Raw genomic sequence first — 17,756 nt, 5'->3', positions numbered from 1 at the left:
GCTATAATTTCCATAATCCAGGAAGAGAGAAAAAATCCAAGTAACTGTGTGAAGAAATGGCCTGAGCCAAACAAATAGCTGCTATGGGTGAACAGTTTGTCACAAGGCGAAAACCATGTGCTGATTTTTTCTGGATGGTACAAAAAAATAAAAAGAATATCACTGCACATTGGAAATAGGAAACTTCAAACAAAAATATTTCATTCCCACTGGTATGATTCTAGAAGAAATAAATTTGTTTTCTTTTAATGCATGTTTCAGCAACCTATTTAAGGTTATTACATTAAATATATTTTATAGATTAGATATATGTTCTCTATGAAACCATGATTATAATTATGTTAGTAACATACTATCAACAAAATTACATTTCAGAAAAGGTAGTAGGTACACACTATAAAACACTTAACTGTGTAGTTCATTAAAGCTGCAAATTTTTTACTAGTAAACTTTATTATCCTATAAATTATGACTGGTGGGTGCTTTATAATTATATGCTTTAAGATTCTTTAGGTCCCTAAAAGGAATTTTATGTGCCATATATTTATAGCGTTTTCTTCCAGCAATTACAAAACTAAACAAGTTTTGATGGTTTTTCTTGATTATCTACAATACTTTAGAAATACTTGATTTGACAAATACACTTGCTTGAATTACATTAAGATTAAATTCCAGAGGAAGGAACTACTATACATTTCAGATAAGGACTATTTAGTTATAAGTAGGTAAGCTTGCCAGGACAACTTAGCAAAGCTAATTAAACATTCAATCTTTCAACACTGCAGTTGGAGATTGCAAATAAGAGGAGCCGTGAGCTGCTCTGAGAAACATATTGTATCGATCTATCTATCTATATACACTTATACACTCACCTCCATATACAGGTAGTCCTTGATGTACGACCACAATAGAGCCCAACATTTCCATTGTTAAGCAAAACAGTTAAGTGACTCATGCCCCATTTTACGACCTTTTGGTCATGGTTGTTAAGTGACTCACTGAAAGTGAATCATGCGGTCTTTAAGCAAATCTGGCTTCTCCCCTTGACTTTGCTTGTCAGAAGCTTCCTAAGAAGGTTGCAAAAGAAATCCGAAGACCGAAGGACACTGCAACCATTGTAAATATATGCTGGTCACCAAACACTTAATTTGACCACATGACTGTGGGGATGCTGCAATGGTCATAAGTGGGAAAACTGATCATAACTCACTTTTTATCTTTCACAATTTCACTGCTGGTTTGTCCATTGTCTGTCTGGTCAAATGTTGGCTGAGAATTATTTACATGTGAAATGATGCAACCACAGGATGCTGTAATGGTCATAAATGCCCTCTGGTTGTGAAGTGCTTAAATCTCAAACTCATGACTGCTGGGGCACTGCAACAAGTTACTTTTTCAGCACCACTATAAAGTTGGTCACTAAACATGGTAATGTGGACTACTTGTATAACAGGGTAGATGGGTTTTTTTGTTTTGTTTTAGCAATTTCATCATGAATAAATGTTAAAATAATTTATAAACAAACAGAATAAAGATGTGTGTGAATTCAGGCACAAAATCCTATCCTATCCTAACTACAATTACTATGTGCTGAGATTCTTCATAGCAACTATATTTTAAAAGACCCAGTGCTTCAGATGCATAATTTGTTCAATAACTGGTAGAACATAGTTTCTGATGCATTATATCAAAGAAAAAAATACTACATATCCATATTTTTCATTGTATTATCCTTGTTTTCACCAGAATAACTATGTTTGCATAAATTCCAGTGCCTTAAACTTGCAAGTAACATCATGCAAGTTTTATAGTAACACGGTATTGATTGTTTGTAATAGGAATTACTAAAAATCTCATGGATTTTAATAGTACATCACAGAACAAACTATACCCATGATAAATAGTGTAAGAGAACAGGTCAAAGAATAAGAATTAGTACCTTGCCCTGTGCTGAAGATATTATCTAAATTAGCAAGAGCTGCGTATTTATCTGCTGACTGGAGACATGTTTTATTCACTACAGCTTTACTGGCTGCAGTTGTGTTGCTCTGAGAACCACCGAAGGCTCCAAAATCAGCACTGGAGGATTTGGGGAAGTTATCAAAGTGTGCAAAGTTAGCATTCACTGATCGAGCGCTCCCACCTGCAACAAAATAAGTTAAAAAGTTTTCAAGCTCATTGAAAGTCTCTTCAAATGTATCTGGTGACCATGTGTGCTAATGAACTTATCGGTTAGTTATACCTTTAATAAAGTTTCTCTATTCCAAAATCCTGATTGGTTAAAAACAGGTATTTTAAATTCCAAATGTGGACGCCCTAGCTGTATCAATCTCAGAGCTGAGTGAAGGAAATACATGTTGCAGAAAAACTAGTCTCAATGATTTACACAAACATGGTTTTGTTTTAGCTCGTCTCTTTCTGCAACTTAATTAGATTTAAATGTTTTTAATGAAACAATATTTGATAAGTTCCTACAAACAGCACAATGTCTTTAATTTTTTTTTAAAAAAACTATCAAATTAAGAGGTATATCACTTCATATCAATTTAGCATGGTCTAATTTTTTTGAAATTTTTAAATTCTGTATTACTATGAAGAATTAAAAACAGAAGAGAACAAAATCCTCATTACCACTTCTGATAATTAAATATTTAATGTTTTAAACTTCAAACTGCAAACGTGAATGCTAGTGGTTGGTACTTGATTACACTGCTCTCTTTCCCTTTGAAGAAATTAGTATTTGCAGTCTTCTTCCACAAAAATAAGACGTGAAAAACTGTGATATTCAGATGCTACTAAACTATAATGCCTAGCATCTTCATTATTAATCTCAATGGTTTGAGCCACTGGAAATTGTAATTTAATGATTTTCTGGCTATAAGGAAATTATAAAAATATTTGAAAGCCAGACGAGGTTCTACTTCAAAACAAATAATTTGTATTAATATGATAGAATAAACAGCAACAATTACATCATCCAAACCAATTCACTGCTGGATGGAGGTCTTTTCATTAACCATCAGGGTCAAATTCTATTACTCTGGTCCAGTGCAGGTTGCTAAATATATGTTTTCATTTACCCAGTAAAAGGCTGAGAGAGAGAATAACTGGCCCCAAAGGCTACCAGCTGATTTCTATGTTTAAGAAAGGACTAGAACCTGGTGTTTCCACCCTGTTCAGCACCTTAACACTATATCACATTGGCTCTCTAACCCCAGAATATCATTATTTATTTATTTATTTATTTATTTATTTATTTATTTATTTAGTTAGTTAGTTAGTCAGTCACCTAATTAGGAAATTGTTATTTTGAGTGACTAACCTGCGACTGAAATAGAACAGAAGGTAAACAATAAAAATAACAATGGCAAAACCCAGCATAAAATAGCACTTACAGAGGTAAAAACATTTCAACATCCAAAAACATTTACTAGATCAGGGGTGTCAAATTTGATCTCATAGAGGGCCGCATCAGGGTTGTGTTTGACCTCGGGGGATGGGTGGGGGCATGGCCAGCTCAACGTCACTTATATCGGGGGCGCCTGTGGTGACCTGCACACTCTGTCAGCGAAAATGGGCTCCCGAGCTCCATTTTAGGATGCAACAGCCTCCTGCAACTCTCTGCCAGCGAAAATGGGGCTCAGGAAGGCCCTGTGCAGCCATCCCAAGCTCTGTTTTGCTGGCAGAGGCATCGTGGGCAAGTCCTTCAGTGTTTCCTTGGTGACGCCATGATCTAAGCACCTTCCATGGTGACGCCAGATCTAAGCACCTCCTGGGCCGGATCCAACCCTGGGCCGGATCCAGTTTCACACCCCTGTACTAGACTGTTTCATCCAACAGCCTAGCCTAATGCCTGGAGATTTAAAACTTTATAGAACACTAACAAGAATCGGGCTCTTCTGAAACTCAAGGGTCATACTGTTCCAAAGGGTAGGTGCTGGGACACAGAAGCGCCACATTAGCTGACATAGTTCACAAAGGAAACCTAAAGTATGTGTATTCTCTTGGATCTTATAGGATTGGTAGTCCCAGACAGAAATATGCAATCCCAACTTGGACCTCTGCTATGAAGAGCTTCATAAGCAATAATAAGTATCACAAATTACATCCCAAAGCCAGTACGGTTCATGAGTAGCGGTATTACATGTACAATGGTGCACTCACGACCACATATGCTGCTGTATTTTGAACAAACTGTAGTGAATAGAATGGAGTTGTGCAAATATCCCTTTGGCCATAGTAGTCACCTGTTCTTCAAACAAGAACTATAAATACAAGATGACCTTCAAAATACATAGTTCTATGTGGGAAAGTGCAACTCCATTCAGAACTACAGACAGCTTCCAGCTTCAGGGATCCTAAAAACCACAGCTAATTAGTCTTACTGCAGCTGACCTGAAGTACATGTATCCCTCTTAGCCTCCAAACACTGGGGAAAACTGATAGCACTACTTGTCCAGTCCTGGTTAGAGATGGAAGATTGTGTATCATCATCTAATTGATACTTACCCTGTGCCTATGGAGGACCCAACCAAGCAGCTTCAGATAAATAGGAGGTGAGATTGTAAAGCCCCGAAGATACTGCAAAACAGGGCAGTAGGGCTGGATCTCTTTCTCCACTAGCATCAACTTGAACTGGTCCTAGAGAAAGGACAACTAACTTCCTCCTAACCTTAACTTTCTGAATTCAATCCAGAAGGACATTATGTACAATGGTATTGAAAACCACTGAAAGATCAAGGAAGGCCAGCATGGATGCGCTGCCTCCTTATTGATCCCATCAAAAGTCATATACGTCAATGTTTTCAGCACTATATCCTGATCTGAAACACAGCTATCTTCCCAGGAACCTTCCAGTGAAAATCATCTTCTCCCTAAAGGATACATTCACTACTTTGTGTATATAACCACACATCATCCCCTAGGAACTCTTGACCAACCATGAGGGTCATAGTGTCAACCCTAATAGTCAAATCTAATATTCAGGTGGCTCCACTTCCCACCCCAAGGCCCCTGTTCATTTTATCAGCAACATCACAAAAACATGCCAAATTATGTCACACACAATCCCAAAGCTGATCCAATTCAGAATGGATACAAGAGGCTTTATGCAAAACATGTACCAAATAGACTTCACAGATCCCTAGCAATGTTCCTCAGATCTACATATCTGTGCCCAGGAGGGACCAGATCACCTTGAACTGGGCTACCAGCCCTGTTTGTAGACATGATAAAGAGCAGAAAAATAATTATGCTTTGCCACTCTTATCACCATGAGGTAATCCTTAATAAATGCTTTGTTTATCCCCAGATTTCTCTTTTTCCATTTGAACTGCCAGTTACTCTGAAAACTAGCAACTTTTCAAAATCCAAGTGGAGTCTCAAAGGCACATACGTATGTACAAGGCTGTTGCCACCACCTTGTTCTAAACAATGAAGAAAGCCTCAGTTAAGCTGTGCAGAGCTTCAGAGAAGACTCTAAATTCCTCTGAAACCCAAAGGGATCCATCAAGTACCTGGGACAGATCAATCAAATGGATTCTTCTATTCTGTGGTACAGAGCAGCTACAGATAACTCCAAGGCTACCTGGGAGTTATCTGACCACAAGAACGGACAGTAACATCCCTCAACTGCATGTGTCTGAGACAAAGAATAGTTCTACAAAACCATGACTGCTGCCATGAATCAAACTTTTAGTAATCTGGGGGAAATGCACAGTGATTATGGACTTCCAACTTGGCCATAGCATAAAACAGCTCATAGCAGGGATTATGGACAGTAGAAGTCCAATTTGACCTCTAGAGTCAACTATCATTATCAACAGGTTTTATACCCTGTTATCTGCAGAGTAGTGCTGCTAAAAGCCACCAAGTTTCTTGGTTAATTAAGATAACTCCATTACTCTTGCCCTGAGTCATGCCTTGTGGGAACATTTCTAGGAGGGAAACACCTTCTTCAGTGCACAGAAACGTTTTGGCGATACACTCCAGGTTGATCCTCTCATTCATTACCAGATTGGGGAGGAAGTGGAATTGGCATTATTAAAGAATGATCTAGCATTTGGCAGCAGCTGCCAAAAGCCTGAGCCACTACAGGTCCAAAGACAGGCACAGGAACCAGCAGAGGAGGTAAAAAATTGAACTACATTATACAGTAATTTGAAATGTTTGAGATTTTCATGAATACTAAAAATTGTATTATATTTTCCACTTATTTGCATAAAGAAAACCATTGTAACTATGATTTTTACTCTATATTTGGTAGGATAATTCTCAAGTGCAAGTAAGCCAATATACCAGTAGCAAGCATGTACTATTAGGTAGCACCTTTTGAAGAAGAACAAATAAGACAACTTGACCATGACAAAGTGGAAATGAGGAAAAATGGTACTATAAATTAAATGAGCTGAGTTTCCCACCTTGGTGGAACTTACTGCGCATAGCCTGGCCAGGGAAAGCAGAAGTAGTAAAGTCACCAAAACTGCAGCTAGATGAAAGCGTTCTGAACGCTGGACAGCCAGAAATTGTGTGAGGGGTTAAAATTAACAGAAAGGAAAAACAAAAAAAATTTAAAAGAAATCTTAAGCATTTTTAAACAAGGAAAACGAAACAGAAAAGTGGTCAACCACAAGACATACCAATTAACATTCCAGGAAAAATCATTACAGCATAAAACAAATAAAAAAGAAGAAAGCAACAGTCCTTACACATGAGGCAGTTTTAGCCAAACTAATGTATATTGCATGAGAAAAAGATAGAATCTTTATCTTAAGATATGATCCAATATTTTCCAATAAATAGTATTTACATCATGTGTAGGAATAATTCAGGAGCTATAATATAAAAACTTCATGCATGAACAGAACCCACACCAAGTATAGCAAAAGAAAAGGAACATTCATTTTTCAGGTTTCCCCAGAGCTTCAGATTATGTGTGTTAAGACAAGGAGATACAAGGAGATCTAAGAAATATTCCAACTATAGTGTCCAGATTAGTTTATATTAAAGGAATTAACAACATTAGAGCATTTCTACCTGTATTTTGGTGCTGAAAAGCAGACTGACTTGCTGTGGGGAAACCACCAAAATTACTCGAAGCATTAGATTGTCCAAATGCATCAAAGTTTGCAAAACCTGCGTTTGCAGAGTTCTGCGCTGTAAAGTGCAAATGAACAAAAATATGTTAATGATATGAAAACAAAGATAAACTGAACAGAACAGGATAACTATACTTTAGGATAACTATACTACTTGAAAGTACAATGTACAAGACATTTTCTTTTGCAAACCTATCCTACATGGAAATGGCTGTTCTTTTAATTCTATCTATATATAAAATATTTTAGATGTAATATCTGTCAAGAGAAATGAAAATACCATTTTGTGATCCCATTATTATACTATACTCTGGTTATTACTAATTTTCTTTCTGAAAGCCCACAAACTAATTTTAAGAAAAACAAATTATAGATGTTGCTAAGCCATAATAGTGTTGTTTTTTAGCTTACCAAAATGGATCTAGGTGTGCTTTGCAAACCATAAATCTATTATGTAAGATGAATTCACATATTATTCTAATTCAAAACAAAAAAACATTTATTATAGATCAAGATTAAAGGTAGAGTTGGGGCAACTCTACACTTACTTCTATTCTGGACAGATTCTCTTCCTGACGGCTATCCAGAGTATAGTAATAGCAATAACAATTGCACGTAGAGCTATATATTGACACATAGTGCTTTACAGCCCTCTCTAAATGGTTTACAGAATCAGAATATTACCCCCAACAATCAGGGTCCTCATTTTACCAACTTCCGAAGGTTGGAAGGCTGAATCAACCACAAGCCTGTAAGGATTGAATGAAAGGCTGAGGGCAGAGTGCAAGACTGCATTCTAACTACTGTCCCACTGGGATCCTATAGATATGCAGTATAGGGACTACAGGGTCATAAAAAAGAGTTTACAGTTCAGAATTATGCGTGAAATCCAGGCCACATGATATATTTTAAATAAGACAATTTGATTTGAAGTATATTATGATTTATATTATGATATGTATGTTATGATTTGAAGTACATTATGATAGAGATGGGAGATTTAATGGTTTTATAGATATTGCTGAAGTGTCACTTCTAGAATCTCTTACAAAGGTCATGCTAGTGTGTGCTCTTAAGAGTTATAGTCTAGCAAAAGAGGACAAACTTTCCCTCCTAAGCTGTATCTTGTCTTATCACTGTCATGGAGGTAATGGAAAGCTATCTCTTTGTGGTTTTATGACTTATTTCAAATTCTCTAAAAAATAATTATATAATTATAAAACTTTTTGGCAAAATCCAAAAAAGTGTGCAAGTTTTGCATATTATACATTTCAATGTGCTTCTGAAACAATTCTCCCATGTCATATAACCAAAAGCTGCATGAATAGAGTTGTTAAACCACTAGTATTCACATATTATTGAGCCTACCAAGTGTAACTCTATTGATTTTGGCTTCTGAGAATTAATTGTTTTAATAACAGACATAAAACATTAAAGGCATATGACAATAAAGCAAACCATGTATATAATTGCATAAAGAAAGTAATGTTTTTAAGACATAAATCATTTTAAAATTTGGAAACACTGCACAAATAGAAAATTACTTATGACTACAATAACTCTACCTTTAATATATCATATAATGAAATAAAGAAATCCAAAATGCTTTCTTAACAAAGATATATTATAATCATTTGCATAAGTAAATAAGCTTGAGAGTTTACTGGATTGTTCAGTCTAGATGGAAAAAGCATCTCATATTATTGAAGAGTTACTGTCAGCATATTACTATATAGTATCTAAGACAGGGGTGGGTTCCTGCCGGTTCGCACCGGTTCTTGCGATCCGGTTCGTCAGTGAACCCGGAAGTAATTAACTTCCGGGTTCCTAGCTCCTAGCCCCTGTCGCTGGGTGCCTGCAGGGTTTTTCTTTTTAAAAAATGCCTCTCCGGATGATCTTGAAAACCTGCAAGGTTGCTTTGGAAGGGGGCATATGGGCAGCATTTTCCCCTGCCCCCCTCCCCGGGAGCCTGCAGTTTTAAACCAAGCCTTTGCACAGTAAAGAAAATCTCACGAGCGAGAGAGAAATTCTTACTTGCTTTTACTGTGAAGTTGCGGAAGCTTCCAAGCAGAGATGGGGTGGGGGTTTTCAAGATCGTCTGCAGAGAGGCATTTTTTAAAAAGAAAATCCTGAAAAGGATTTGGAGAGATTTGCAACTGGTCTTTGGTGGGGGGGGGGGGGGGAATTCCCAAAACCAGGAGCACAGCCCATTCCCCCTCCCAAAAAGACTGTTTTCTTTTTAAAAACCCCTCTGCAGAAGCTTCTCAGTGGAAGCTTCCAAGACTATAGGCAAGCAGAGATGGGATGGGGGTTTTCAAGATCGTCTGCAGAGAGGCATTTTTTTAAAAGAAAATCCTGAAAAGGATTTGGAGAGATTTGCAACTGGTCTTTGGTGGGGAGGGGGGAATTCCCAAAACCAGGAGCACAGCCCATTCCCCCTCCCAAAAAGACTGTTTTCTTTTTAAAAACCCCTCTGCAGAAGCTTCTCAGTGGAAGCTTCCAAGACTATAGGCAAGCAGAGATGGGATGGGGGTTTTCAAGATCGTCTGCAGAGAGGCATTTTTTTAAAAGAAAATCCTGAAAAGGATTTGGAGAGATTTGCAACTGGTCTTTGGTGGGGGGGGGGGATTCCCAAAACCAGGAGCACAGCCCATTCCCCCTCCCAAAAAGACTGTTTTCTTTTTAAAAAACCCTCTGCAGAAGCTTGAATTCCAGAACTCTTCCATGCCCTCCCTCCCCGTTTCATGGCAGCCGAAGCAACAGTGAAGCAGAGGCTGACACTCCTTGTTTAGGTAATTCTGAGGTGGTTGATGGTTCTGTGAGTGCCTGTCCTTTATAATTTTCCACGTTGCCTTGATGGTTTTTATTCCAGTGAATAAAAACCATCTTCCCTGTTCTTAGGCTTAGGAAAAAAAAACTGGTTTCATTGGCAGTCTTTTTTTTGGGGGGGGGGATTTTTATTTTTTGGGTGTTTTCCTAGCACTGTCATAGTTTGTGGGTGTGGGTGGGTGTGTAATGTCCCGCAGTTATCTATGCATTAATAATGATCTAGTAATATTAATAATATCTAGTAATTAGTAATATCTAGTAACATCGTCTTGGCCACTCCCACCAGGTCACATGGGTGGCAAGCCACTCCCATCCGGTCACATGGGCAGCAAGCCACTCCCACAAAGGAGGCCACGCCCACAGAGTAGGTTCGAACAATTTTTGAAACCCACCCCTGATCTAAGAGTATAAATATGTAACATAGTGTATTGTATTAACATTGCTAATGTGACATTTAAAACAGTTAAAATATAAGCAGATTAATAACTTTAAAAATTAAAACATAAAACACATTAATAAATATATACCATCAAAACCAGTGCTTAAAAATCATCATATTAACCTATAAACCACATGTCTGAATAAAAATGCTGTTAGCTGTCAATGGAAAGATTAATGAGAGGAAAACAAATTTTGTTACCCTTTGCAGGTCTTTCAAAGTCTAGCAGCAGCCTCTGAAATGTCTTCTTTACATTTCCATCAAACTACTTTTGATAGTGACAGGGTATCAGAATAGGAATAAGGCAGTCTTCGCTTAATAATCCGAACTGGGATCTGCAACTCAGCCACTAAGCAAAGCAGTGGCTAAGTGGGAAATAACTTACCAACTGGAAAGAGACAGACTACTCAGTTTCACCCCTTCAGTTTTTGTTTGCCTCCTAAAGACTACCCTGCCCTTTGGAATGCTCCAAAGTGCCTGTTTACAATTTGATCATTCTGGTGTCCTATCCCTTTCCTGACTCTTTCTGCTGCCAGCATGATCACAATATTTTCAATGTGCAGAAGAGCAGCACTCTCCAATCTCTGCAATGGGGGGAAGGATCAGGTAAAAGAGAGATTCCTATAGAAATTGCTTTAGTTTTCTCTCCCTCACCCACTACAAAGAGAGATTGAAGAGAAAAGGAGTATGAGATTACAAGAGAGTACTGCAAGCTGTTTACAGAGAATGTCTGGGGCTCCCGGCATAATTTATGGGAACCAAACTGTTTCCGCTCCAAACTCTCTGCTCTAAAGGGGGTGGGGGTGGTGCAGTAAAAAGAAATTGGATGGAAATTGATTCATTATCCAACCAATTGCAAGGATTCTATGAAATGTAAATGTCACCAATATAAAAATTAATGCCCTTCCTTTAAAAAAGGGCATTCTCTACTCTATTCTTTATAGCTATATGAACTGTAATCTGCAACTACTGTAGCTAAAGATTTATTTAATCCCACTCAATTACAGAGTCCTCCTTTAGCAACTGCCTAATTTGGTAATCCTTTGCAATTACAGCAGTAATGAAAAAGTAACTATGTTTAATCCTTGCATTTATAGGAAAGTTGAGTTAAGACCACAGAACAGTGACAGTTTGATTAAGTTACCATTTCATTTAATGACCAAGTTGCTAGTGCCAACTCTATTCACTAAATAAGTCCTACTTGTACTGTTAAGTAAAGACCTGTCTTCCAGAACTCTTGTAAGAGTTAGGAATATTAGAATTATTACATTTTTATCCTTTTTAAATATGTAATTAAAGGCTGACCTTCATATGCATTGAAATATAATTAACAGAATTTCTGGACAATAACAAGTTGGAAAAACCAATTTACATAAAAGTTCAGAAAAGTGAAATGTTTAAGCAAAATGAAACTAATAAATGCACAGAATATTCATTTGTTAATTTAGTAATTTCATTTATATAGACATCTACCTCAAATGATTCTGGGCAGCTTATAACAAGTTAAAACAATAAATAAATACCAAATAATTATAATTATTAGTATTAGTTAACTACTGACTTCAACAAAAATGTCTTAGATCAGTTTGAAAATTATGGATAATGATTATGTGAGACATTTTCTTCCTCTGATTTCTTTTTAAAGATATAATAGCACCAAGAAGTCATTATATAATCAGATAACATATTTCCTATGAATGAGGAACGTGAAAGCGAGGATTTACAAGGACCACCAACAGAAAAATCTGTATCAAGGTTAGCTCACATATTAAAATGTTTCAAGGAAAGAATGGGAGGATGCTTAAGAGCCCACATTATTATTTAAATTTACCTCCATAGTTGAATAGCTCCAAATTAAAAAAGGGGGAGAAACTCTTCTTCTGTCATTCAACCATTCCTGAGATTCAGACACCAGAACTCTGTGCTGAAAATGCTTTTTAAAAAGCATATTATAGTCCTCCTATCCATTTCAACACACACACAAACACACAAGGAAGGTTTATTCCAGTCCTACAACTGATTTAAAAAATGTTAGTCAGAATCAAAAGAGGAAAAATAAGCATTTTACATGCTAAATATTAGATTTTTTGACAGTTCTAGCATCAGATCTTTTATAAAGCTTGAAGGATTATGCTCTTCATCAGTTATTTTAAAAGAAATATATGCTATACATGAGTCATATAAAGCAAGAGTACAAATTATGAGAGTGCTCCATTATTGTTTATTGCTTTCCGCCCCCATTGCACTCTTGATTAATATTATTACTATCCTCAAATATATTTAATGTGTGACTACTATTACCACTCTTAGGGTTCTATCCTTCCCACCTGCTTTCCTTTGATTATGAGTAATCCAGATCACTTTGAAAACAATAAAGGACTATCACCAAACTGATTTAAGCAAGAGTCCTAATCTTCCTTTTACCAATAATCAAAGGACAAAATAATCCTTGGGATTTGTCTTGGATATCTCAAGGACAGAAAGGCCTTTACCAAGAGCATGTCATAGATACAGGAGAGCTTGTTTCTTGGAGCTTGTATGGCCGTGTGAGTTAGTAACTCTTGCGACTATCAAACAAGCACTCTCATATGTTGCTCATTTTATAGAGATTTTGTATCTCCCCAATATTTACACAGCTTCTTGGCCAAACTAATTCTGTATTTGCAATTATTTCTGATTTAATCTTGCCCAATATAAAATTAGCAGAAAACTGATTGCTGGTAAGAGTTAAGTAAAACTAATAAACTACTTCCTTATTAAACTGCATGATTATATTATGCAGTTTATCTACTATGTTTAATTTTCTAATCACCTTAATAGTATTAATTTCCACCTATTAGTATAGAATATTTCACTATTTTCATTTTTATTCTTTGTAGAGACAGCACAGAGAATATTTTATTATATTTTGTTACTTTCATAATAGCATATAACTATTGTTTTATATATTAATTGTAATACATTACGATCTGTAGGTTTAATCATTTTAATCATAAATTATTCACATTTTGTCAATTTTGTTCCTATGATAATGCTGCACTGTACATTTTATATTTTAGCTAATTTGCTTAAAATTTGTTATTATTTTATTCAGCCTTGACTGAAATTTGTTTACCTCTTCCCCCTCCCCCCCCCCTCAAATCCTTGCCAATATTACAGAAGCCAGTAAGTTTGGTTTTCATAGCTTATTTCCTATTTTATTTTTAGGTTTTTGTAAACTTGAATTATTAATAAGCTTCAGTGATTAAGCACACATTTGGGATAATTTAACCATTAAACAAATGGCCATACAAATTAGCTCAATCTCAGTATGTATCATTGTCAAACCTAAGATAAGAAATAAAATTACCTGTATGACTGTTGAAATGTGCAAAATTAGCAAAATTAGCAGTAGCTGTAGTGTGCGGAGCAGGAGCAGCAAATATGTCTGAACCAAGATCACTGAGAAGATCAAATTGCTTCTTTTCTTGTGACTGCCCATGAGATCGAATTGTAACAGGAGACTAAACAAATTGCAGTAGGTTAAACAAGCATGAGTAGAGTAATTAGAATAAACCAGAATATCATTCTTAATATAGAAAAACAACAACTTTTGTAAGTCAACTTATTTTTCATCCAGATGAGGCAATTCAATTCTGCACTGTAATATCCTACAGATCTGGCACTCATCAGAAGACTACTGCAAAATTGCACAAAAAATTGAAACACTCTTGTGGGGCACACAATACAATTCACTTTTAGGCTCCAGTGAAGATAATTGAGGAAAAGAAATGTGTGAAAAATTAAGGAGACGAAAGACAAGGTAGCTGAGAAAATATGTCAGTATTATAGAAGCTTAGATATTGGGAGAATGCAAGATATATCTCCTAAAAGGAAGTGACTTTTAAGTAAAAACTCAACAAAATATAGGTGGACAAAAAGAAACTCCCCGAAGGAACAGATTATTGAAGGATGAAGAATTAAAGAAAATATGAGTGATATTGTCACTATGGAAAAACATACTTTTGTTCTATTAACATTGTTAACAGAAATATAAAATAGAACTGAATAGAATTGTTGAATAGATAGATTCCCTGAAAGCCATCAGGGTAAAAGTAAGCGATATAGAACAGCTACATAGTGTAAAATGAAAATATGAAAGCAGCATGGGTCTGAAGAAAGATAGTAAACAATAATTAGTAATGGACAGTGCACCAAGTAGCATATTTTATTGAATGTGTGTTAAATTCATACACTTTTAAAAGATACATTACTTACTTGTGTAGGTGTGTCTTTATTTAAGTGCAGTGCTGGTGCAGACTCTCCTAAGAGAGATTTAAGTGGTTTAACTTCTGGAGTACTGCTTGTACTACTAGCAGATGACTCAGATATGGATGCATGGACAGAAGCCACAACTTTTGCTTGTTCTGGAGGAACATACCTAAAATGCCAAATTAAAACATTTGTATTTATTATAACATCCCCAAATCAATCATCAATAAAGGATGCCACAATCCTACTCTAGGATTAGAGAGATGGAATTAACCATATGGCTTGAGCAATTATAAACTCCCTTTGTTATAATAGCTGTACTGTAAGAAAAACAGTAAGAACAAAGATTTAAAAGATTAACTGGCATATGATTGAAATGCACTGAATAATTTATTAACATGTAACTGGTCTGAAACAAATCATAAATGTACAAGGTAAATAGTGAATGTAAACAGGGGTAATATAATCTAACTGGTTGAAATTCAACTTCTACAACCGGAACCCTGTGTGTTTATGTGTAGTACCTAAATAGGATATCCTATTACAAGCTGAGAATAAGTATCAGCTTAAGAAATATATTTAACTAAAACTGGAAAAGAAAAATTTCAGCCTGTTAAAAATGGCTCTAAGAATTGTTTCGGCCAAGAATTTTACTACTTTACTATACCAATAACAATTTAAAGGGAAAAAAAGTACATGGTGAATATTCATAATGCATAAATACAAATACACACAACATTTAAATTTTAAGTCAAAAATATTTTATCTAATTTTATTTTATGCATTAATCTCCCTAAACCAGAAGCACTCAAAAAAAAAGCCATGATTTTGGGGGGGAGGGGTGGCGGGGGCACTAGTTCAGCTTTAAAAAGAAAGCAAAGCCTTTCTCAGCTAAGCTTCAGAAAAGTCCACCATAATGAGTGGGGGTTGTTAAGGGGTATTCCAGGGAATTAGAGTCCGGAAATTCATTCACCTGGACATTGTCATGTTCTGGAGAATGAACAAAAATTTGCACAAGAAATTAAGTAAAAGTCAAACATTGGACTTGGCCAATTAGTTTAATATTTAGTACTTTTGCTCACAAAGCCTTTTAACACTATGGTCAAAAAGGTCAAGCTAATTCGTGACTACTATAAGAAAGTAATAATAGCAGTACTTACAGTAGTAAAAATCAGTAGGGGTACTGTAATATGTATGACAAAGGAGATTCAACGATTTTGAATTTGACTTTGGTAAGAAATGTTCCAGTAATGCCTCCACAAGGTAATTATTGATACAAATAAAACAAATATGTTTAGGCATTCCACTGGAAATAGAATAGGAATATATATATATAAAACAGTGAAACATGTACCAACCATCTTTTCTTTTCATATTTCTCTTGTAGAAATTCTTTGACTTTTAGAGGGTCCCGGAAGTCTGGAATTGCTGATGATCTATCATCAAATAATCCTAGCCATATCTGTTTACATACCTTTTCAAAGAGAAACAATATTAAATTAAATCTACTTCCGTCTGATCACTTAATGAACTGAAAAAAGAGGTGGTCCTTGTCTTACAATCATTCCTTTAGGGAGACTTTGAAATTACAACAGCACTGACAAAAATGACTTATGACTGCTTTTCATTTACAACCATTGCAACATTCCCATGGTCAGGTGATTAAACTTTGGATGCTTGCCAACTGGCATGTGTATATGATGGTTGAGGTATCCAGGGATCATGTGATCATCTTTTGTGACTTTTTGACAAGATAGTCACTGGGAAAGGCAAAGTTACTTAACAACTGTTTTACTAATTTAACAGCTCCTAATTACTCCTGCTATTAGTAATAGCAACTAATTTAACAGTTGTTTAAATTAGTAAAACAATTGTTTTACTAATTTAAGAGCTCCTAATTACTCCTGCTATTAGTAATAGCAACTAATTTAACAGTTGTTTAAATTAGTAAAACAACTGTTTTACTAATTTAACAGTGTGATTCACTTAACAAAATGTGCCAAGAAAAGTCATAAAATGGGGCAAAACTCACTCAACCATCTCACTTAGCAACAGAAAATTTGAGCTCAATTGTGGTCATAAGTCAAGGACTACCTAAACTATATTAAAGAGATTGAGATCTCATCAAATAGTGTTGTGTACATATTCAAACCCATTCATGTTCCCAACATGAATCCACTAAAACTTTATAAAATCTAAAATCTTTGTTATGGTTAATGACTATTATACATATTTTTGGAGACGAATTAAATACCTCAGATGATGGTTTTTATATAGGTTTTGCAAAACATTTTAAATAGGTTGATAAAAATAAAATAAAGCATATGATAAATAGAAATACTGTAATAGAAGACTAAAAGTTTAAATATTTACAACTAAATCACTAAATTATGCAATTACTTTAACAGCAACATCTTTATTTTGGTCATAAAGTAATATTCAATGATAATATTGCATATATACATTCCCCTCCAAGTTCTATCATGCTGATTCAGAAGAGAATGTGGGGCAGATGTTTCTAAGAGGGACGAATGAAGAATGGCAGGGGTGTACAGGTAGTCCTCACTTACCAGCTATCTGTTCAGAAATTGTTCAAGTTGTGATAGTGCTGAATGGGTTATATTTATTCAGAAGATTTATATGACAACGCACTCAATCTCAGTGATTCTGGGTAGCTTACAAACAATAAAAACCTAATATAAAAGGGTAAAAAACAATACTCCCACCCCTGACTTATTTTATCCTTATGACTGGTCCTCCAAATTCCAGCAGTCATAGTATCCCCAAATTACAATGATTTGAGTGATAGTATTAAAAGTCTTTAATTCTAAATGCTTATTTTGTGTACCAGAATTCAAATGTGAGTTAGTGAGTTGATTTTTCCACTATCCATCTGCATTCCCTGTATACCAGCTATACTGTTTTCAGTATTTCAGCTAATTTTGGATAATCATATTCTTAAAACTCAAGTAAAGCAACATTATACTTAACAAAACTGAAATACTTCTTACTACAGTTATTGAGATAATTCCTCTTCATCTTCTAAATAATTAATTTGTTGGTTTTTTTACCAAGGAAAACAATAAACTAAAAAAAAACCCCACCTCTAATTAATTTGGCTGCAGCAAAATGTCCTATTT

The 17,756-nt window shown here is 35.5% G+C and overlaps 1 protein-coding gene and 1 long non-coding RNA gene across 5 annotated transcripts in view; one reads left to right on the top strand and one right to left on the bottom strand.

Annotated features, from left to right (window-relative positions):
• Nucleotides 1-17,756, bottom strand: part of AGFG1 (ArfGAP with FG repeats 1) — a 35,086-nt gene that overhangs the window by 13,549 nt on the left and 3,781 nt on the right. The window contains exons 3-8 of one of the 4 annotated variants that reach the window (XM_032224960.1): nt 15,975-16,090; nt 14,623-14,785; nt 13,715-13,868; nt 7,036-7,155; nt 6,420-6,509; nt 1,940-2,143 (exon numbers count right to left, since the gene is read on the bottom strand). In XM_032224960.1, the coding sequence (XP_032080851.1) occupies nt 1,940-2,143; nt 6,420-6,509; nt 7,036-7,155; nt 13,715-13,868; nt 14,623-14,785; nt 15,975-16,090 (847 nt within the window). The remainder of the gene's footprint in view (nt 1-1,939; nt 2,144-6,419; nt 6,510-7,035; nt 7,156-13,714; nt 13,869-14,622; nt 14,786-15,974; nt 16,091-17,756) is intronic. The other 3 variants (XM_032224961.1, XM_032224963.1, XM_032224964.1) reach the window with 3 other exon arrangements.
• LOC116513773 lies at nt 10,799-16,156 on the top strand. Its single transcript, XR_004256034.1, has 3 exons — nt 10,799-10,971; nt 12,011-12,120; nt 16,004-16,156. It is a non-coding gene; the product is annotated as an uncharacterized LOC116513773 (long non-coding RNA).

The sequence above is a fragment of the Thamnophis elegans genome, chromosome 10 (assembly GCF_009769535.1).
Source record: "Thamnophis elegans isolate rThaEle1 chromosome 10, rThaEle1.pri, whole genome shotgun sequence".
Taxonomy (NCBI): domain Eukaryota; kingdom Metazoa; phylum Chordata; class Lepidosauria; order Squamata; family Colubridae; genus Thamnophis; species Thamnophis elegans.
The sequence above is the reverse complement of the archived record's forward strand: the minus strand, read 5'-3'. Positions and strand labels throughout refer to the sequence as shown.